Source organism: Lagopus muta, chromosome 8, assembly GCF_023343835.1.
Source record: "Lagopus muta isolate bLagMut1 chromosome 8, bLagMut1 primary, whole genome shotgun sequence".
Lineage (NCBI taxonomy): Eukaryota > Metazoa > Chordata > Aves > Galliformes > Phasianidae > Lagopus > Lagopus muta.
Window position 1 is genome coordinate 35,921,176 of NC_064440.1, and position 14,460 is coordinate 35,935,635.

A 14,460-nucleotide genomic window follows, 5' to 3' on the forward strand; every position below is an offset into this window, starting at 1 on the left:
AAGCACCTGTCCGTCAATGCAGGAAGCGGGAGGAACATGCTCTTGTGTTAAAAATAAACTGCTTTTAAAGAGGTCTCCGGAAGGGCTGGGAAAGGGTAGCAGGTCTGATGCTGGGTTGTGGTTTTTGAGGTAGAAGAGACCTGTTCACTGACTGCCTGGCCATGCATTTCCCTTCTTGCTTGCCAGACCTGCAGGTCCTACCCACCTCCACATCCCATCCCAGCAGCAAGCTCCAGGCATGCACTACAGGGACAGAAATACCTACTTGGGTCTGCTCCCAGCCTTCATCTAACGATGGTGTCACAGGATGTGGTGCTGACATCTCTGCATCCCCTCACCCACCAACTCTGGGGGCATGTGGCCCTCCACCTTTCCTCTTCCTGCTCTCTCACCCCTCACCTGAGCCCCTTCCAGTATGCTCTTTCCCATCCAACAGCTCCATGCCCCAAATCCTCATAGGGGTTCCTCTGTGGGCTGCCCCCAGCTGCAAGGCACCTCTTTAAGGCTAGGGACCAGACCCACGTGTTGTTCTAGGACATGCTTGCACCAGGGCTTTGCACAGCTGTGAAAATCTGCCCTCCCCAGCTCCCCCTGGCATCACACAGGCACGGCAGGAAGGCAGACAAGTGCCATTTCCCACACCCAGCTGAGAGGCGAAGAGACCTAAGGGCGAGCCACATGGATGAGGCATGCAAGAAGCATCTGCCTCGGCCCAGTTCCCATGAAATGCTTTTCTGTGTGCTTCAGCTGATGTGTGCACAAGTATTGGTTTCCCCGTTGAGTGGATGACTCACGGAGGAGCTGGAAGGAAGGGATGAGGCTGTGGGATACACACTGGGTGCCCATGCCTGGAGGCAGCCACACGGGGTGCAGCGGGCACCACCCCACAGCAGGGAGCAGGGGGGACATGTGGCTGGGCCCTTCTGACACTGCATGGGGATCTCCACCCCTGGGGTCATTGCCCCTTCACCCACCTCCTTCTATCTAGCCTGAGCCCTGCTCAACATGAGCCATGCTGATCGCATGGCTTTCACAGCCCTGCTGAGCCACAGCCATCGGCACTATCCTGCCTCTCTGCACCAACAGGAAGGGTGTGGGTGGGCTCCTGATGCTCCCTCTCCCCAGGATCAGCTCACCCCCACGCACATGGAAGGGTAACATGCTCGGCCAAGCTCTCGCGTTTGCCAGATTTCCTCTTTGCTGGGATATCTGGGTTTCCAATTATCCCCACTCCCTGTCTCAGCTCCTTGGGTCCTACCCAAACGCCCACCTCTGCGTGTTTCAGCTCTGGAAGTGGGGATGCCTTTTGCAGACAGGAGTGAGACGCTGATACCTTGTGTGTTACTGGATGCTCGCTGCTCAGACTCCCCACGGAGAACAACCCAGGAAACCCTCCCTACATCTCACACAGGTACAGACCCCGGGGTTCCTATGGGGGAGTTTATGACCCCTGCTTCTTCCCATGGGAAGAATGCAAAGCCTCCAGCAGGGTTCACCGTGGTGGATGTTCCCGAGCTGCCTCATCCTCAGGCCGCCACCCAGCACCGGGGATTGAACCCCAACAAACAGCGCAGGAAAAGGCTGCAGGCGGGCACAGGCAGGACATCCTGCTACTCGTGGTATTCTGCTCTCTTTGCATTGCTTCAGCCTTTGTTTTCCTGCAAGGCCGCTTGCCAAATATCGCGCTTTGCCTCCTTGCTCCTCACTGCCCGACAGCCCCTGCTGCTCCCCAGCCTCCAAACACAGCCCCCCACGAGGAGCCTGGCGGCACCAGGACCAGGACACCAGCCCGCTTCCACCACACAAGCTGCGTTGCACAGCAGCGCTGCTCAAGCAGCCGGCTCTCAGCAGTGCTGGCAGCCACGGTTCACGGGGTCTGCAGGCGCCAGCACACGGGCCATGGCTGCTGGGGACATTGGCAGCCTGGGACACGCTGCTGCTCACAGCCACCGCGCAGGAGGAGGAGGCGGAGGCAGGCCAAGCGTGTCGGAGCTCTGCTGGAGACATCGGCATTTCCAAACCCCCCTTCTCCACTGAAAGGAGGGAGAAACAGCCTCGTCATCCCGCAGGGTTGCCAGGGTGACACTTGTTGGCTGCTGTGCTATCCCAGCCGCAGAGCTGCTGAGAGCGGTGTGCCGGGATCCAGCACAGCCCCTCTGTCCAGACGATGGCACTGGGGTGCCCATACGGAGGCCACCCAGAGGCACAGGGTGTGAGGGGACAGCAGGGCCCTGGAGGAGCTGTGTGGAGAGAAGAAATGCCAAAACTTTGCTGGAGCCTGAAGCCTGCGGGGCAGGAGGCCCTTTGGGCTGGGGCACCACCGCCATGGAAGCGCTGCTGGTTTCCATTTGGTTGGCTTTTGAAAGAGCTGCCTCCCTGGCAGCTTCCCCCCTGGTGGGCAGCGCTTGTTTGCTTGGGAAAAGATGAGCCTCATTATCTGTCCTCTGCGGCTCTCCAACTTGAAAGCGCAGCAGGAGGACATTTTATGGTGGGAAACTTCCCTGGTGGCAGCCAGGATGGTGCGAGGAGGGCTGTGCGGGGGGGACGGTGACCTACTGGCAGCATGGGGAGGGAGGAAGGCAGCCAAAGGGTGATGGTGGGCTTCAGCCTGCCCCAGTCACTCGAATCAGCTGAAGTTTTCAAGGTTTCCTAAGCACCATCCAGGCCCAATGCCTCCCGCAGCCCCAAAAGCCCCATGCACAATGGCAGCCTGGGGGTTGGGCTCGGGGCTGCCACGTATTGCTTTTGCACAGGCTCAGGTGCAGCGCAGTGCAGCCTCCACCTGGCAGAAAGGCATCCAGGCTGGAAAGGGGAAATGTAAGAGCCCTGGCCACGCGGGATCACCCAAACAAAAGGCAGCTCCGGGCTCACACTCTCGCCCCCGTTGTGGGTTTTGCCTCGTGTGTTATTTCACTTAGCTCAGACACCGCCTTTGCCATCAGTCCTGGATCCCCTGGAAGTTTCCAGGCTCGCGTTCCTGAAGCACGCTGCCGCGGGGCACCAAAGTGCCGCACAGGACAAAGCGAGGTGTGGCACTTCTTTTTTTCTTTTTTTCTTCTTTTTTTGTGTGCGGGGCTGCAGAGAGAAGAAATAGGAGCACCGGAGCACGTCGAGGATGCTCGGGGGCAACCGAGCCGCGCCTCCTCCGCCCAACGCGGCCCTCGCAGCCCGGTACCGGGGGCTGGAGGCGGGCTGAAACCTCCACGGCTCCGCCCCGTCCCGCTCCGCCCCCCCCCGGGCCGGGCCGAGCCGCGAGGTGCCGCGCGGAGCCGCGCATAGCCGGCAGCGGCGGGCACCATGCGCCCGGGGTGAGCGGCGGGGCCGGGGGAGCGGGGCCGGCGACGGGGTCGAGGCTGACAGCGTGCTCTGTGCTTCTCTCTCCTTCCGCAGGTGTGCCCCGCGGAGGCTGCTGCTGCTGCTCGGGCTCTTTGTGCTGCTGCTGCTCACCGCCTCCTCCCAGGAGCCCGGTAACGTGCGCGGGGCGAGAGGGGAGGGATGGGGGTCCCGGAACCGTGCCCGCGGGGTGCTCTGCGAGCGCGGCCGCCCGTGTGAAACGGTTGGATGGAGGGGTGGGTAGATGGAGCTGCGTCCCCGTGCGCCCCATCCGCTGCTTCGTCTGATGAGCGAGCGGCCGGAGGGAGCGACGCGTGGCCGCGGGGCGGGCGGGCCGGCGTTGCCCAGGAGTAAGATTCTGTGATTCTGATGGGCCCTTTCCGTCTCGGGAAGTCCTGTGATTCTGTGGTTCCGTGCCCCAGAACAGCCGTGCGCCGGAGGTGCCCAATCCGCGGGTCCTCGCTGGGGCAGCGCTGGGAGACGCGCGGTGCCCCGACGTGCCGTGAGGGATCCCTCTGCCCTATGGGGAACCGCTGCCCCCCGGGCTGCGCGCGCCCTCGAAGACGCAGAATGAAGCTCAGTTTTCCAAGTCCTCCCTCCCCACGAGGCACGAGCCGGTACATTACGCTCGGGGAGGCTTGGCTTGCCTGCAGCCTGTTTGCGGAGCGGCCGAGCGCTGTGAGCGCTGACCCACAACGGGCGAGGGCGGCTCTCCGTGTCCCACACGGAGCGCTCCCACCTCTCCGCAGGTCGGGAGGTTCGGCTGCTGCCCCTCCTTCATCCCGCCGCCAGTTTGTGGGAGGCTGCTCAGGTACGGGCGAGCTGGAAGTCAACAGATGCTGGGCTGTGAAATCTGTGGATTGTTTACTGGAGCGAGGCTTTATGCCATCTAGGTACAGCTTTCGGCTCGGGCTGCGCTGCAGGCACTGGGTGCAGCCAGCAGGAGGGATGCCTGGCACTGCTGGAACCCATCCGGGAGCATGGGGAGAGGTTTTCCAGGCGCCCCAGACTGGGCTCGTGACACTGCTGTCTGGGCCGTGGGTCCCCAGGGATCTCAGCAACAAAGACGTCTCCAGAGGGAGAAAATTATTCCCATGCAAAATCCCGAATCGACTATTTTAGGTCTCTGGAGAGTGTCCAGCACAGCCAAGCTGCAGGGCTGGGCACTGCTCTAAGGGTGGCTATTTGGAGCAGAAATGGCTCCTCGTGTCCTTCCCACCCTGGCTCCAGGTGACGGAGCTGTACCTGGCCCAGGGCCGTGTCCCCGCTGCCCTCAGGGTCCCCCCACTTTGTCCAGACTCGGTAGGCACAGCAGCAGGGCTGGCAGGGAAGTGCCCGTCTCGTCCCACTGACTTGGCCAGCTCCCAGTGGCAAGCTGCGAATCGGGTTTTAAAGAATTTGAACATGTCTCAGTGTGGCTTTTTTTTTTTTTTTTCCTTCCTTTTTTGTTCCCCTTGGTTCAATGTCCAAGGACTGCAGGGCCTGTTCTGCCAGCCCTTCTTTGTGATGGGCTCCTCGGGAATGTTTGCTCTGAAGGCCGTCCTGGCGAGGAGATAACCTTTCTGTTTATCTGCCTTTCTTGCAAATTTGGGAGCTGAGCTGCCTGGAGCTGGGCTTTTTTTTTTTTCCCTGGAGATCCCTCAGAGTGGCATGGAGCAGGAGTTTGGGGCAGGGATGCTGCTGGGATGCCACTGTGTGTCCCATCCTGAGAACGCAGGGAAATTGGGACAATGCTGCAGCCTGCTGTACGTTGGGTTTCTCTTCATTATTGTTGGAGCTGTGATGAGGAGCTTCCATCCCATTTTTGGAGCTCCTATCCCTGAAGGTGCCTTGGGCAGCCTGATCTGGTGCAGGGCAACCAGCCCTCAGCATGGGATTGGAACTGAGTGGGCTTTCGGTCTGTTCCAATATAACCATTCTGTGATTCTATGCTGGGCCAGAACACTGAGGTCAAGCTGGTGGTGATAGGAAGCAGACAACACCTGGACAGCTGTGATCAGCTGTCTCTTGTGCTGCTGAATGCAGCAGGTGCCAGAGTGACATGCTGCTGGCAGCTCATGCTCTGTGTATTTCCGTCCTCGCTGGCTCGTTGGCCTCCATGGCTCGGGTGCCTCACAAGCACGAGCCCTCAGAGGTGAAGCAGGTGCTGTGCAAAGAGATTTATGGCCTGTGACATAACTGCTTTGGCATAGGCTTGTGGGGATTTCTGACAGGTGGATCTGTGCTTTCGCAAACATTATTTGAGCAATTTCTCCTGACAAGGAGGAGGGCTGGGTGAGGAGCGTGCCGCAGGTGGCACCAGCAGGTGCTGCTTTAGGTTAGGAGGAGCTCCGCATTGAGCATCCCAACTGCTGCCCATGAGCAGAAGTGCCTTGGTGTTGCCCATCTGCTGGCTGGCCAAGGACAGGGACCACGTGTCTCTCATGTCAGCACCCAGCCCCTGCCCAGGCTGCTGGCAGAGCTCTGCGGAATGGCTGCCAGCCTTCATGGCCCCGCAGTGCCTTGTGCTTTGGAGCTGGGAACTCAGTGTAAAAAGAGATGAGTAGTGCTGCACTCTCAGGCAGCGTTCATCTTCCCTTCCCTTTCAGCAAGCGACCTGACCCTGACTTTCTCCGTGGTCTTGCAGCTCTGGGCTGGACTCAATCCATCCGCAGCATCCTGCAGCCCTGCTGGATCACAGATATCTGCGGGGGAATGGGAGCTGAGCCCTCCTGGATGCATGGGGCCATGGCACACGCCCTTGGCACAGTGGCTGCTGGCACGAGCACTGCCAAGACCTGGGGCAGTGCTGTTTGTGCCCTGCAGAGCAGCCCCTCTTTGGCAACTCTTGTTATTTGTTTTGGTCCACAGCAGCAAGAACGTCTCCTTACACTGTTTATTTCATTACGATGTAGGCGCTGCTGAAATAGTGAGCCTGAACACTTAGAGAGGACAGGCACTCGGGGGAACAGCCCTGCAAGGGCTATTGCCAGGCACTAAAACAACAAACAAAACCCAAAAGTAGGCACCTAGTGCTGGGAAACAGTCCTCTCCTGTGCTATGCTCAGAGTGATGCTCTGAGCCCCTACGTGGCGGCCCGACCGAGCGCGTCGCGTCTTGTCCAGAAGCCGAGAGCTTCCCCAGTGCAGAATGAGTTCTGGCATAAGCCACTGAGTTCAAAGTGCTGAAGGAGACATCTAGGATTAAGCATCGGATGTGAATCAGCAGCCCAGAGGTATGGGATTAATAAAGCATTTTAATGATCTTCCAGAGTATCTGGTGGCGTTTGAGGAAGTGCTGGGAACCCTAAGAGCACCCCTGGGCTGCAGGCAGCCCTTGGGGGCAAGCCCAGCTCTGCCCTACACCCCTTTGGTCTGTGGGGTGCTGGCTGTGCGGATGTAGGAAGGTGTGTGGTAGCACTGCGTTTTTTGGCTCTCAGCATAGGGCTTGATTGACCCGCAGTGTTTCTTGCCAGAATGTAATTGAATCAGGGAGCTAAGTGGGATTAGGAACTGGTTTGGACATTTATGCGGTTATTGGGAGCTTTCGGAGCTGTGTCGGCGTGGGCTGGGAGCACGGGGGGAAATGTCAGAGCAGGGGAGTCTGGGAGAGGACTGAGGGCAGCAGTGGGGCTCTCAGTGAGCAACATCTGCTCTGTGACATCCCGTTTGCACTTAAAAAGGTTGCTCTGGTGGAATTTTTATTGCTTTTTTTGGCACCGCATCCCGGCCCCTTTTAGATGGAAATTTGTCATTAGTGACTTTTATTGTATTTTTGTTATATTCCCAAGCTCCATCCGCTGGTTTCTTCCTCCCGGGCCCTGGGACTGGAAGATGGGGCTGCTCCCCTGGCCCTGTGCTAGGCTGTGAGAGGGGGGGAAGCAGCAGAGCACCTGGGGGCGGCCCCAGCAATCTCCCATCATCATTCTGTCTGCCTGCCCAGATGCCCTTGAAGCCGTCTCCAGTTTTACAGTCCGTAAGTGAGCCACCTGCCTCCCCTCCAGTAAACACTGCAGTTAAACAGGTTATTTTTTTTTCCACCTCCCTCATTAGGCTGTAACTTGATTGAGCCGGGGATTGTTGACTTTTGGATAAGCGGCACCTTTCTGATAACCCCAGATAAGGAGCTGACAGGCACCCCTGGCACAGGGCGCAGTGGCTCCGGGGACCTATTGGGAGGCAGCAGGGAGGGATGGGTGCTCTGGGGGAGCCCAGGTCTCACCAGGAGCGCTCCCTCCTTGGGCACAGCAGCAGAAGGGAAAATGCACTGCTGGCTTTGGATTTCACCCTGGGCATGTGGAGGAGAAAAGCCCCACTGTGCGCCATCTCAAGCCCACAGAGGGGTATCAGCTGCAGGCTATAGTGCTGCCACCCCCACGAGATAAGCCCAAAGGTGCCATTGTCAGCCTGGCGTGACGATGTAACCAGAGGCTGCAAGAGGAGGATGGGATCTGCACAGACTCCTGGAGGAGGTTTCCAAGCACGACACCACGCGATAAGATGGTGCTGTGTAGCAAATTCCTGCATCTCTGGCTACGGAGATGATAGAAAGGAGCCAAGGCACTGTTCTCTGCAGCTCTGCCTTCCCAAAGGGAGTGGGTTGCTTCCCTTTGTGCAGCACCTGGTATCACCAGGAGGAAAATGGCCTTACTCCCTGCTGGCTCCATGGTTCTGGTCCAGTGCTGGAGCCATAGGACATGAGGTAATGGCCTCAAGTTGCATCAGGGGAGGTTCAGGTTGGATATTAGGAAGAACTTCATCTCAGAAAGAGTGTTAATGCATTGGCACAGGCTGCACAGGAAGGTGGTTGAGTCCTGGTCCCTGGAGGTGTCCAAGAACTGTGGAGATGTGGCACTGAGGGATGTGGTCAGTCAACATGATGGGTCGGAGTCGATGATCTTAGTGGTCTTTTCCAACCTTTATGTTTCTATGATTCTATTTCAGAATGGAAATGTATCCCCAAAATGCACTTTTGTGAGTCGGAGGAGGGATATTTCTGAGCTGGTTTCTCTGTGAAAGTGAAGGCTCTTCTCTTATTCTTGGGGCAAGAACGTAGCTGTGCTGGCAGGAAGACCTTGCTGGGAGTGGGCTTATCGGGGACGGTTGGAGTACATGATCTTAGAGGTCTTTTTTTAACCTGAATTGTTTTACGAGTCTACGACTCTATGCTCTGCACCTGCAGCAGCTGGCTGGCAGCAGGGAGCCTTATTTCCCTCTGCACTGGGACCAGAGCCATCCTCCTGGGGACCTTCTGGCCACCCTGCCACACCTGGTGACTGCTCTGCAGGACTCAGGCCACCAGCTCCTATGGCAGGCAGCCATGGGAAGCAGCGCTCCATCCCCTATTTGCTGCCGGGGCTCAACCTAAAGAGTTAACGTACATGTTTGCAAGGGGCCCCGCTGCCTCCAGCCCCCAGAGGCAGCGCTGGAGGTAATAATCTTCTTTCAGCTCTTTTTTTTTCCCTTTCCCCTGCTAACTGTGGCGCTGACATGTCCCTTCCATGAAAGGCCCTTTTGTCACCGGTTGCTGGGCAGGCCCACGGCTAGCAATGGGCTTCAGGTAGCTCACTTGGCACAGCAGCATCCCTCTGCCTTGCTCCCACTCCTGGGGGCTGCGCAAAGCCCCCTTTTTCCTTTCCTCCAAGGAAAGTGCCAGGGGCCCAATTCTTGCCCCGGTGCTACCTAGAGGGAGAGGTCAGCCAGTCTAGACGCTAATCCGCCCCGCGCTGTATTTCTGCTGCCTCGAGTGTCCTAGCAACAGGGTTTGGAAGCGGGGGGCAGAGGATGCGTGCTGCATGCTAGGGCGGCCAGCAGGGTCTGTCCAAGTACCCTGCAGCTGGGGACTGACTGACACCTGAGCCTCAAGGCTGGCCGTGGCCGTCCCTTTTGGGGAATTCCCATCTCCGGGCAGCTAAACAGGCTGAGACCAAGTTTTGTGCTCAGGACCGTCTGCCGCACGGATTATCGGCCAATAACAATGCCCCCTTGCACTCTGCTGTGTGCTCCCTTTCCTTCCCCGCGGCCCCTTTCCGGGCTTTCTCCTGCCCTGTGTTCCCCCGCCCTTTGTCCTGCTGCCTGTTCCTATTGCTTGCACCACATCCCAGCACCACCACTACGGTGTGCTGGGCTCTGTGCCGGCAGCGCTGGGTGCTCCCCGCTGCTGGGCTGGGTGCTCAGCGGGCACGCTGCATCTTGCATGGAGTCCCGCAGCCAGTTCCTGCGTACGTCAACTTTTCTGCTGGTGTTTTGTTTTTTTTCCTTCCTCTTTTATTTATTTATTTTTTTCCCCTCCCCCTTTTCTCTTTTCAGCTCTAGCAGCACCAAGCTCTCACTGGGGAATTGCTAATTCAGCGCCCTTTGTCTGCTGCCCAGCAGCAGCCAGGAGGGGAGGTTTGGGATTTGCTTGGAAGTCTGGGGTTTGCTTGCTCCACATGAAGTACCTCATCCTAGGAGCAGCCACGTGGCTGTGGGCATGAGGGATGCTGCGGTGCTGAAGGTGGTTTTGTGGAGTCTTCAGAGTGGTTTATTTACTTACAGATGCTTTCCTTGGAAAAAAAACAACAACCATAAACTCAGAAAATAAAACAAAAACAAAAAAAAGCTAAAACAGTGGAAAAAAACCAGTGAAATAGTAGTGGTGATGCTGCAAGGGAGGGGGGGGAAAGACATTGCCGTGTTGATTTATGGGGCTTTTTTCACAGGTCACTGCTAGCGTTTGTGGAGTTGGCCTTGCTGCAGGAAAAACTGGTTTTCAGCATTCCCATTAGGAAGAAACTTGAGTGGTTGTATAATTAAAATGCAGAAGAAAGAATCCTGGAGCAGCTGCTTGTGGTGCTTGGGGCGCGCAGCCGCCTCCCGCATTTGCCCTCTGCTTGCTCCGTGCTGTTGTTCACAATGGGAAAATGCCACATCCCTCTGCTTGCCTTATTGCTGCTCTCCCATCCTTGCTCCCTGCAAAGTCAAGCCCTGCAAGTGGACTTTGAAAGCAGCACGGCATGGGATGCAATGGGGCATCTCTCCGATGCTGGGGTGCACGGTGACGGTGCTGCGGGTACCCCTGGCTGTGCTGGGGCACAGTTTGAGATGAGGGGAAGGCGGTCCCCCAGCGCCATGCCCAGCCTGCAGGATGTCAGCCCCACACAGGGAAAATTGCCAGTTGTCAGCTGGACAATGGTGGCATTGTAGGGACAGAGCGGGGCAAAAGGGCCCCGGCTCCAGTGTAATGTTACTTTTCTATTTATGTTGCCATAGTCAGTGCTGAGAAATGGCCCTATTCTCTCTAATCCCCCACTCCAGGCATGCCTGCTGGTTTGTAGTGTGGGGCTTTTTTGTGTTTTTAACCCTTTCCATGCATAAAGGTTCATGGTGACGTACTTGCAGGAATGCCAGGCTGGAGCAACCGGCAGCAAATTAGAGCCATTAGATGCCATTCATCCTAATGTCTGTAAATGTTGGTTGACATCCTCAACAATTTCAATTAAGACCCTCTTGTAAGGCAGCAACCTTGACTGGCATCACATTGCCACGAGACAGACGCATTTCAAGGCACTGAGCCCTATGATGTGTGTGGCAGGGCAGGTTCAAGGGCAGGGTGATGCTGCTGAAGGCTGCTCCCAGCATCTCGCTGCAGTACCGGAGCCGTGCCAGGGCATGGTGTGGAGCGTGGTGACCCTGCACTGGGCTGGCAGCCCGGATGGGACAGGGATGCGCTGCTGAGGCGGGATGTCACAGCTTGGTGGGCACTTGTGAAAGATTGGGAAAAAGATGCCAAAGCCAACAGCACAGATGGGGTGTTGTACAAGGAGTGCAGAGAGGTGGAAGGGCATAGAGCCTTGTTAGCAGTGCCCTGAGGCTCGAGGCACACAAAGCCCCTGAGTGTCAGGGTGTCAGCGTGGACATCAAGGGCAACTGAAGGGTGGTCTCTGGGGTCAGGCCCTCCCTATGCCTTCTTTTTCCTCCGGTTGCCTGGCAGAGTAGAGCTCCCCACCACCTGGCTGTGCAAGGGAATGCCTAGGGTTCCTTTGCTGCGGGGTGAGACCTGGATGCAGATATCCCAGGCAGGGTGGACACAGTGCCCTTCAGGTGCTGTGTGCTGGAGATGCACTTGCAGGAGATGCAGGCTGTGTTTCCTTCTCCTCATAACACTGGAAGGCTTTGTCTGAGCCCTGGCCAGCCCCTACCCAGGCAGATCTTTCTCGACAGCTTAGCATTGCTCTTTGCTTCAAGTTGGTTCCCAAGCTCCTCTTTCTGCAGAGCTCCTGTGCCCTGTATTTGCAGGTAAGGAGGTGTCTGAAAACAGCACCTGGCTGCCCTGTCCAGAGCAGAGCTGGGAACCAACACCCTCCCATCACCCCCATGCTCCCGGCACCTCCCTGGGGGCTGCAGGAATTCCAGGAATGCAATTGTGGTTTGGGAATTCCTGGGGGGATAGGGCAGAGGAGTGCCCAATGCTGTGTGCTCCCACTCAGAGGAGGAAGTCTGCCAGTGGTGGTAAAGTGTGGCACACCAGTACCAGGATGGAGGTGGCTTAGAGTGGGCTCTGTGCCTTTCCCCCCCTCCAGGGAACACTTAGTCTGCAGGGTGATGCATTGCCATGGGGGCAGGAAGGGGGCACATTCCTTGCCTCGCCTCCCGCTGCCTTATCTCCTGGCTGTCGGGCGGCCCCGCAGTGATGGGAAGCAGAGCTGGTGCCCCCCGGCCTGCTCCCCGCCTAGCAGACAAAGCCTGCTCTGCGGGATGTGCTGAGAAGAAGGGAGCTGCCAGCATATTGCTGCCCTCCGATTGGGCTGGGTAACGTTACGAGGTCAACACATGGTGCCTTTGCTGGGACCTGACCCGTCCTGTGCTGCTCCCCAAGGAAGCGGCTCGGTGGTATTTTTAGTCTCGCCAGGGAGGATGGAGGGGAGATTGTTTGCTTGGTGTCAGCTCTGCCGTGCCTGCTGCCATAGTCTGCATATTTCCCATGAGGACTGACAGACACTTCCTCAGTGAGTAGCCCCGATGCCCTGGTGGGCATCAATGACCCCGTGGCCAGGGTCGCAAGAGGGGACACGTGGGCCAGGCTTAGGGCACTTCGGTTCCAATGCTCATTGAAGGTGTGTGGGAGCCCTGGGTTGGGTGCATCCCACTGCAGTGGTGCACCCAGGCTGTTTGTTATCCCCTGGATGATTTGATCGCTCCCCCAGGCAGTCGTGACATTTTAATGGTTTATCTTATCGAGGAATTCGCTGGGAGGAAGTTTCTGTCTCTCCATGAGTAAATGTTTAGGAACGCTGCTGCGGTCCAGGGGTCTCGGCGGTGCTGTGTGGCTGCGGGTTGCATCCTCCCTGAGCCACCACCTGCGTCACCAGCCTCAGCAGCTGCTGGCATACGCGATACCTTGCAGCCATGCAGCGTCCTTTTCCCCTGCAAAAAGCACTGCCCTTTGCCAGGATTTGGAAGGCTGGGCTCATGTACGTCGCCTTTATGGACTGAATTTGTGTTTGGTGTTGTTCCAAAGATGCTGCAGGATCCCTGGGATAGGGACAGTGTGCAGCGCTGGGGATATCGGTGTCCCTGTCCTGGGTGCAGCTGCTGAGCCACCTTTCTGCTGCTGCTCACTGCTGCCGGGTGCCTGTCCCGCTGTCTGTCCCGCTGTCTGTCCCGCTGTCTGTCCCGCTGTCTGTCCCGCTGTCTGCATGGGAGGTCAGCGAGATGTAGCAATATCCTTAGGCCTCTTACGCGTGCGTCCTGATGAGTGCCTTTTAACTGTTGTTTGTGCTTTCGGATAGGAAGAGATTAAAATCCCAAACATTGATAGGTTTTAAAGATACCATCTGTCTCTGACAGTTGCTGGATTTTGTTCTGCTCGGTGCTTGAATGCTCCGCCTGCAGCCTGTCTGCTGGCCTAGCGCTGAGGTTTTGTCACTTCCCCAGCAGCACTCACGCAGGAGAACATGCACAGACAGGGCAGCATCCCTGTGTGCCTCTATTTCACACCAAGGAGCTGCATATCCAGACCTGCTGTGTGCGGTTCTTTATCAGTGGGCAGCTGGCCCTACTGTTTGGCAGCAGTGATTTTTAGCAACAGAAAACTCCCACAGCTCACTGCAGTCTCTCTTTGCTCCATGCCTGGGAGGCTCTGAGGTCCTGATGCCCATGCTGGGAGCTTGCTGGGCTGTGGGCATGGGACGAGAATCTTGCTTCCAGGGATGTGTCAGGGAAACTTGGGCTGCTGGTAGGAAGCAGCGCTCTCAAATGTTTGCTTCACTGCATTTTGTGCCTTTTGGAGCTGGTGCTTTCTCATGCATTGCAGTAGGAGCCTTCTGATGTTACAGGGCTTTGCTTTCTGCTAGCAAATGATGGAGCTGTGCTTTGGAAAGACTGTGGGGCCATGGTGTGTTTTCATGGGGTGTTGTTTGCATCCCTGGGCTGAGCCACGTAGAGGATGGCGGAAGTAAAGGGATGCCATGCCAGCAGAACACACTCCCTTAGCACACCAAACCCTTTTGACATTGAGAAAAGAGGCCTGGCAGGCTGTTGCCTGAGCACCTCCACTGAGGCATTCCTAATACAAATTTGGTGTGTGCAGCAGGGAGGAAGGTGACTCCTCATCCTCCCCTAGGAGCAATCTGAGATGTCCTTCTGGTTGTCCAATGGGTTGTGCTGCTATGGGACAATCTGCAGGGCTTCCTGTGGGGGGTGGGGGCAGAGGGTGGAATCGGCTGTGCTGAAGGGGCTGGGGGTATCCTGAGCAAGAGCCAAAAGCAGGAGAGGAGGCAGGGAACTGCAGGTGATGGAGGAATCAGGTTGCTCGCCCTGTCTGGGCTTGCTTAGCTAAATATGTTGAATGGTTCCTGGCCTGGAAAAGAGAGGTCCTTGGTGGGCCAGTGACACCTAGAGGGAAGGGGCAAGGCCATTGGGGTCTTGCCCTGCCCCAGCTGAGCGCTCAGGTCCTGCAGCTGGAGCTGTGCTGGGTGCAGACATCCCTGTGCAGTGCAGTGCCTATGGGCACAGTAGCATCCCTCAGGACCCCTCTGTGACCTCTACTCTGTGCAGTGCTTGGGCCTGGAGCTCCCTCTGCTGTCTGTCTGTCCATCCATCTGTTCATGCTGCTCAATGAGCTCTGGGTGGGGAGCCCTCAAGAATGAGCAGTGTGACCCCACAGGGG

The 14,460-nt window shown here is 57.3% G+C and overlaps 1 protein-coding gene across 1 annotated transcript in view; it reads left to right on the top strand.

Moving 5' to 3' along the window:
- Positions 1 to 3,186: 3,186 nt before the first annotated feature.
- The window catches only part of COL18A1 (collagen type XVIII alpha 1 chain), a 30,828-nt gene continuing 19,554 nt past the window's right edge, over positions 3,187 to 14,460 (top strand). Inside the window, 2 exon segments of the mRNA XM_048953278.1 lie at positions 3,187 to 3,308; positions 3,391 to 3,467. Of these exon segments, the coding sequence (XP_048809235.1) occupies positions 3,298 to 3,308; positions 3,391 to 3,467 (88 nt within the window). The 5' untranslated portion in view covers positions 3,187 to 3,297.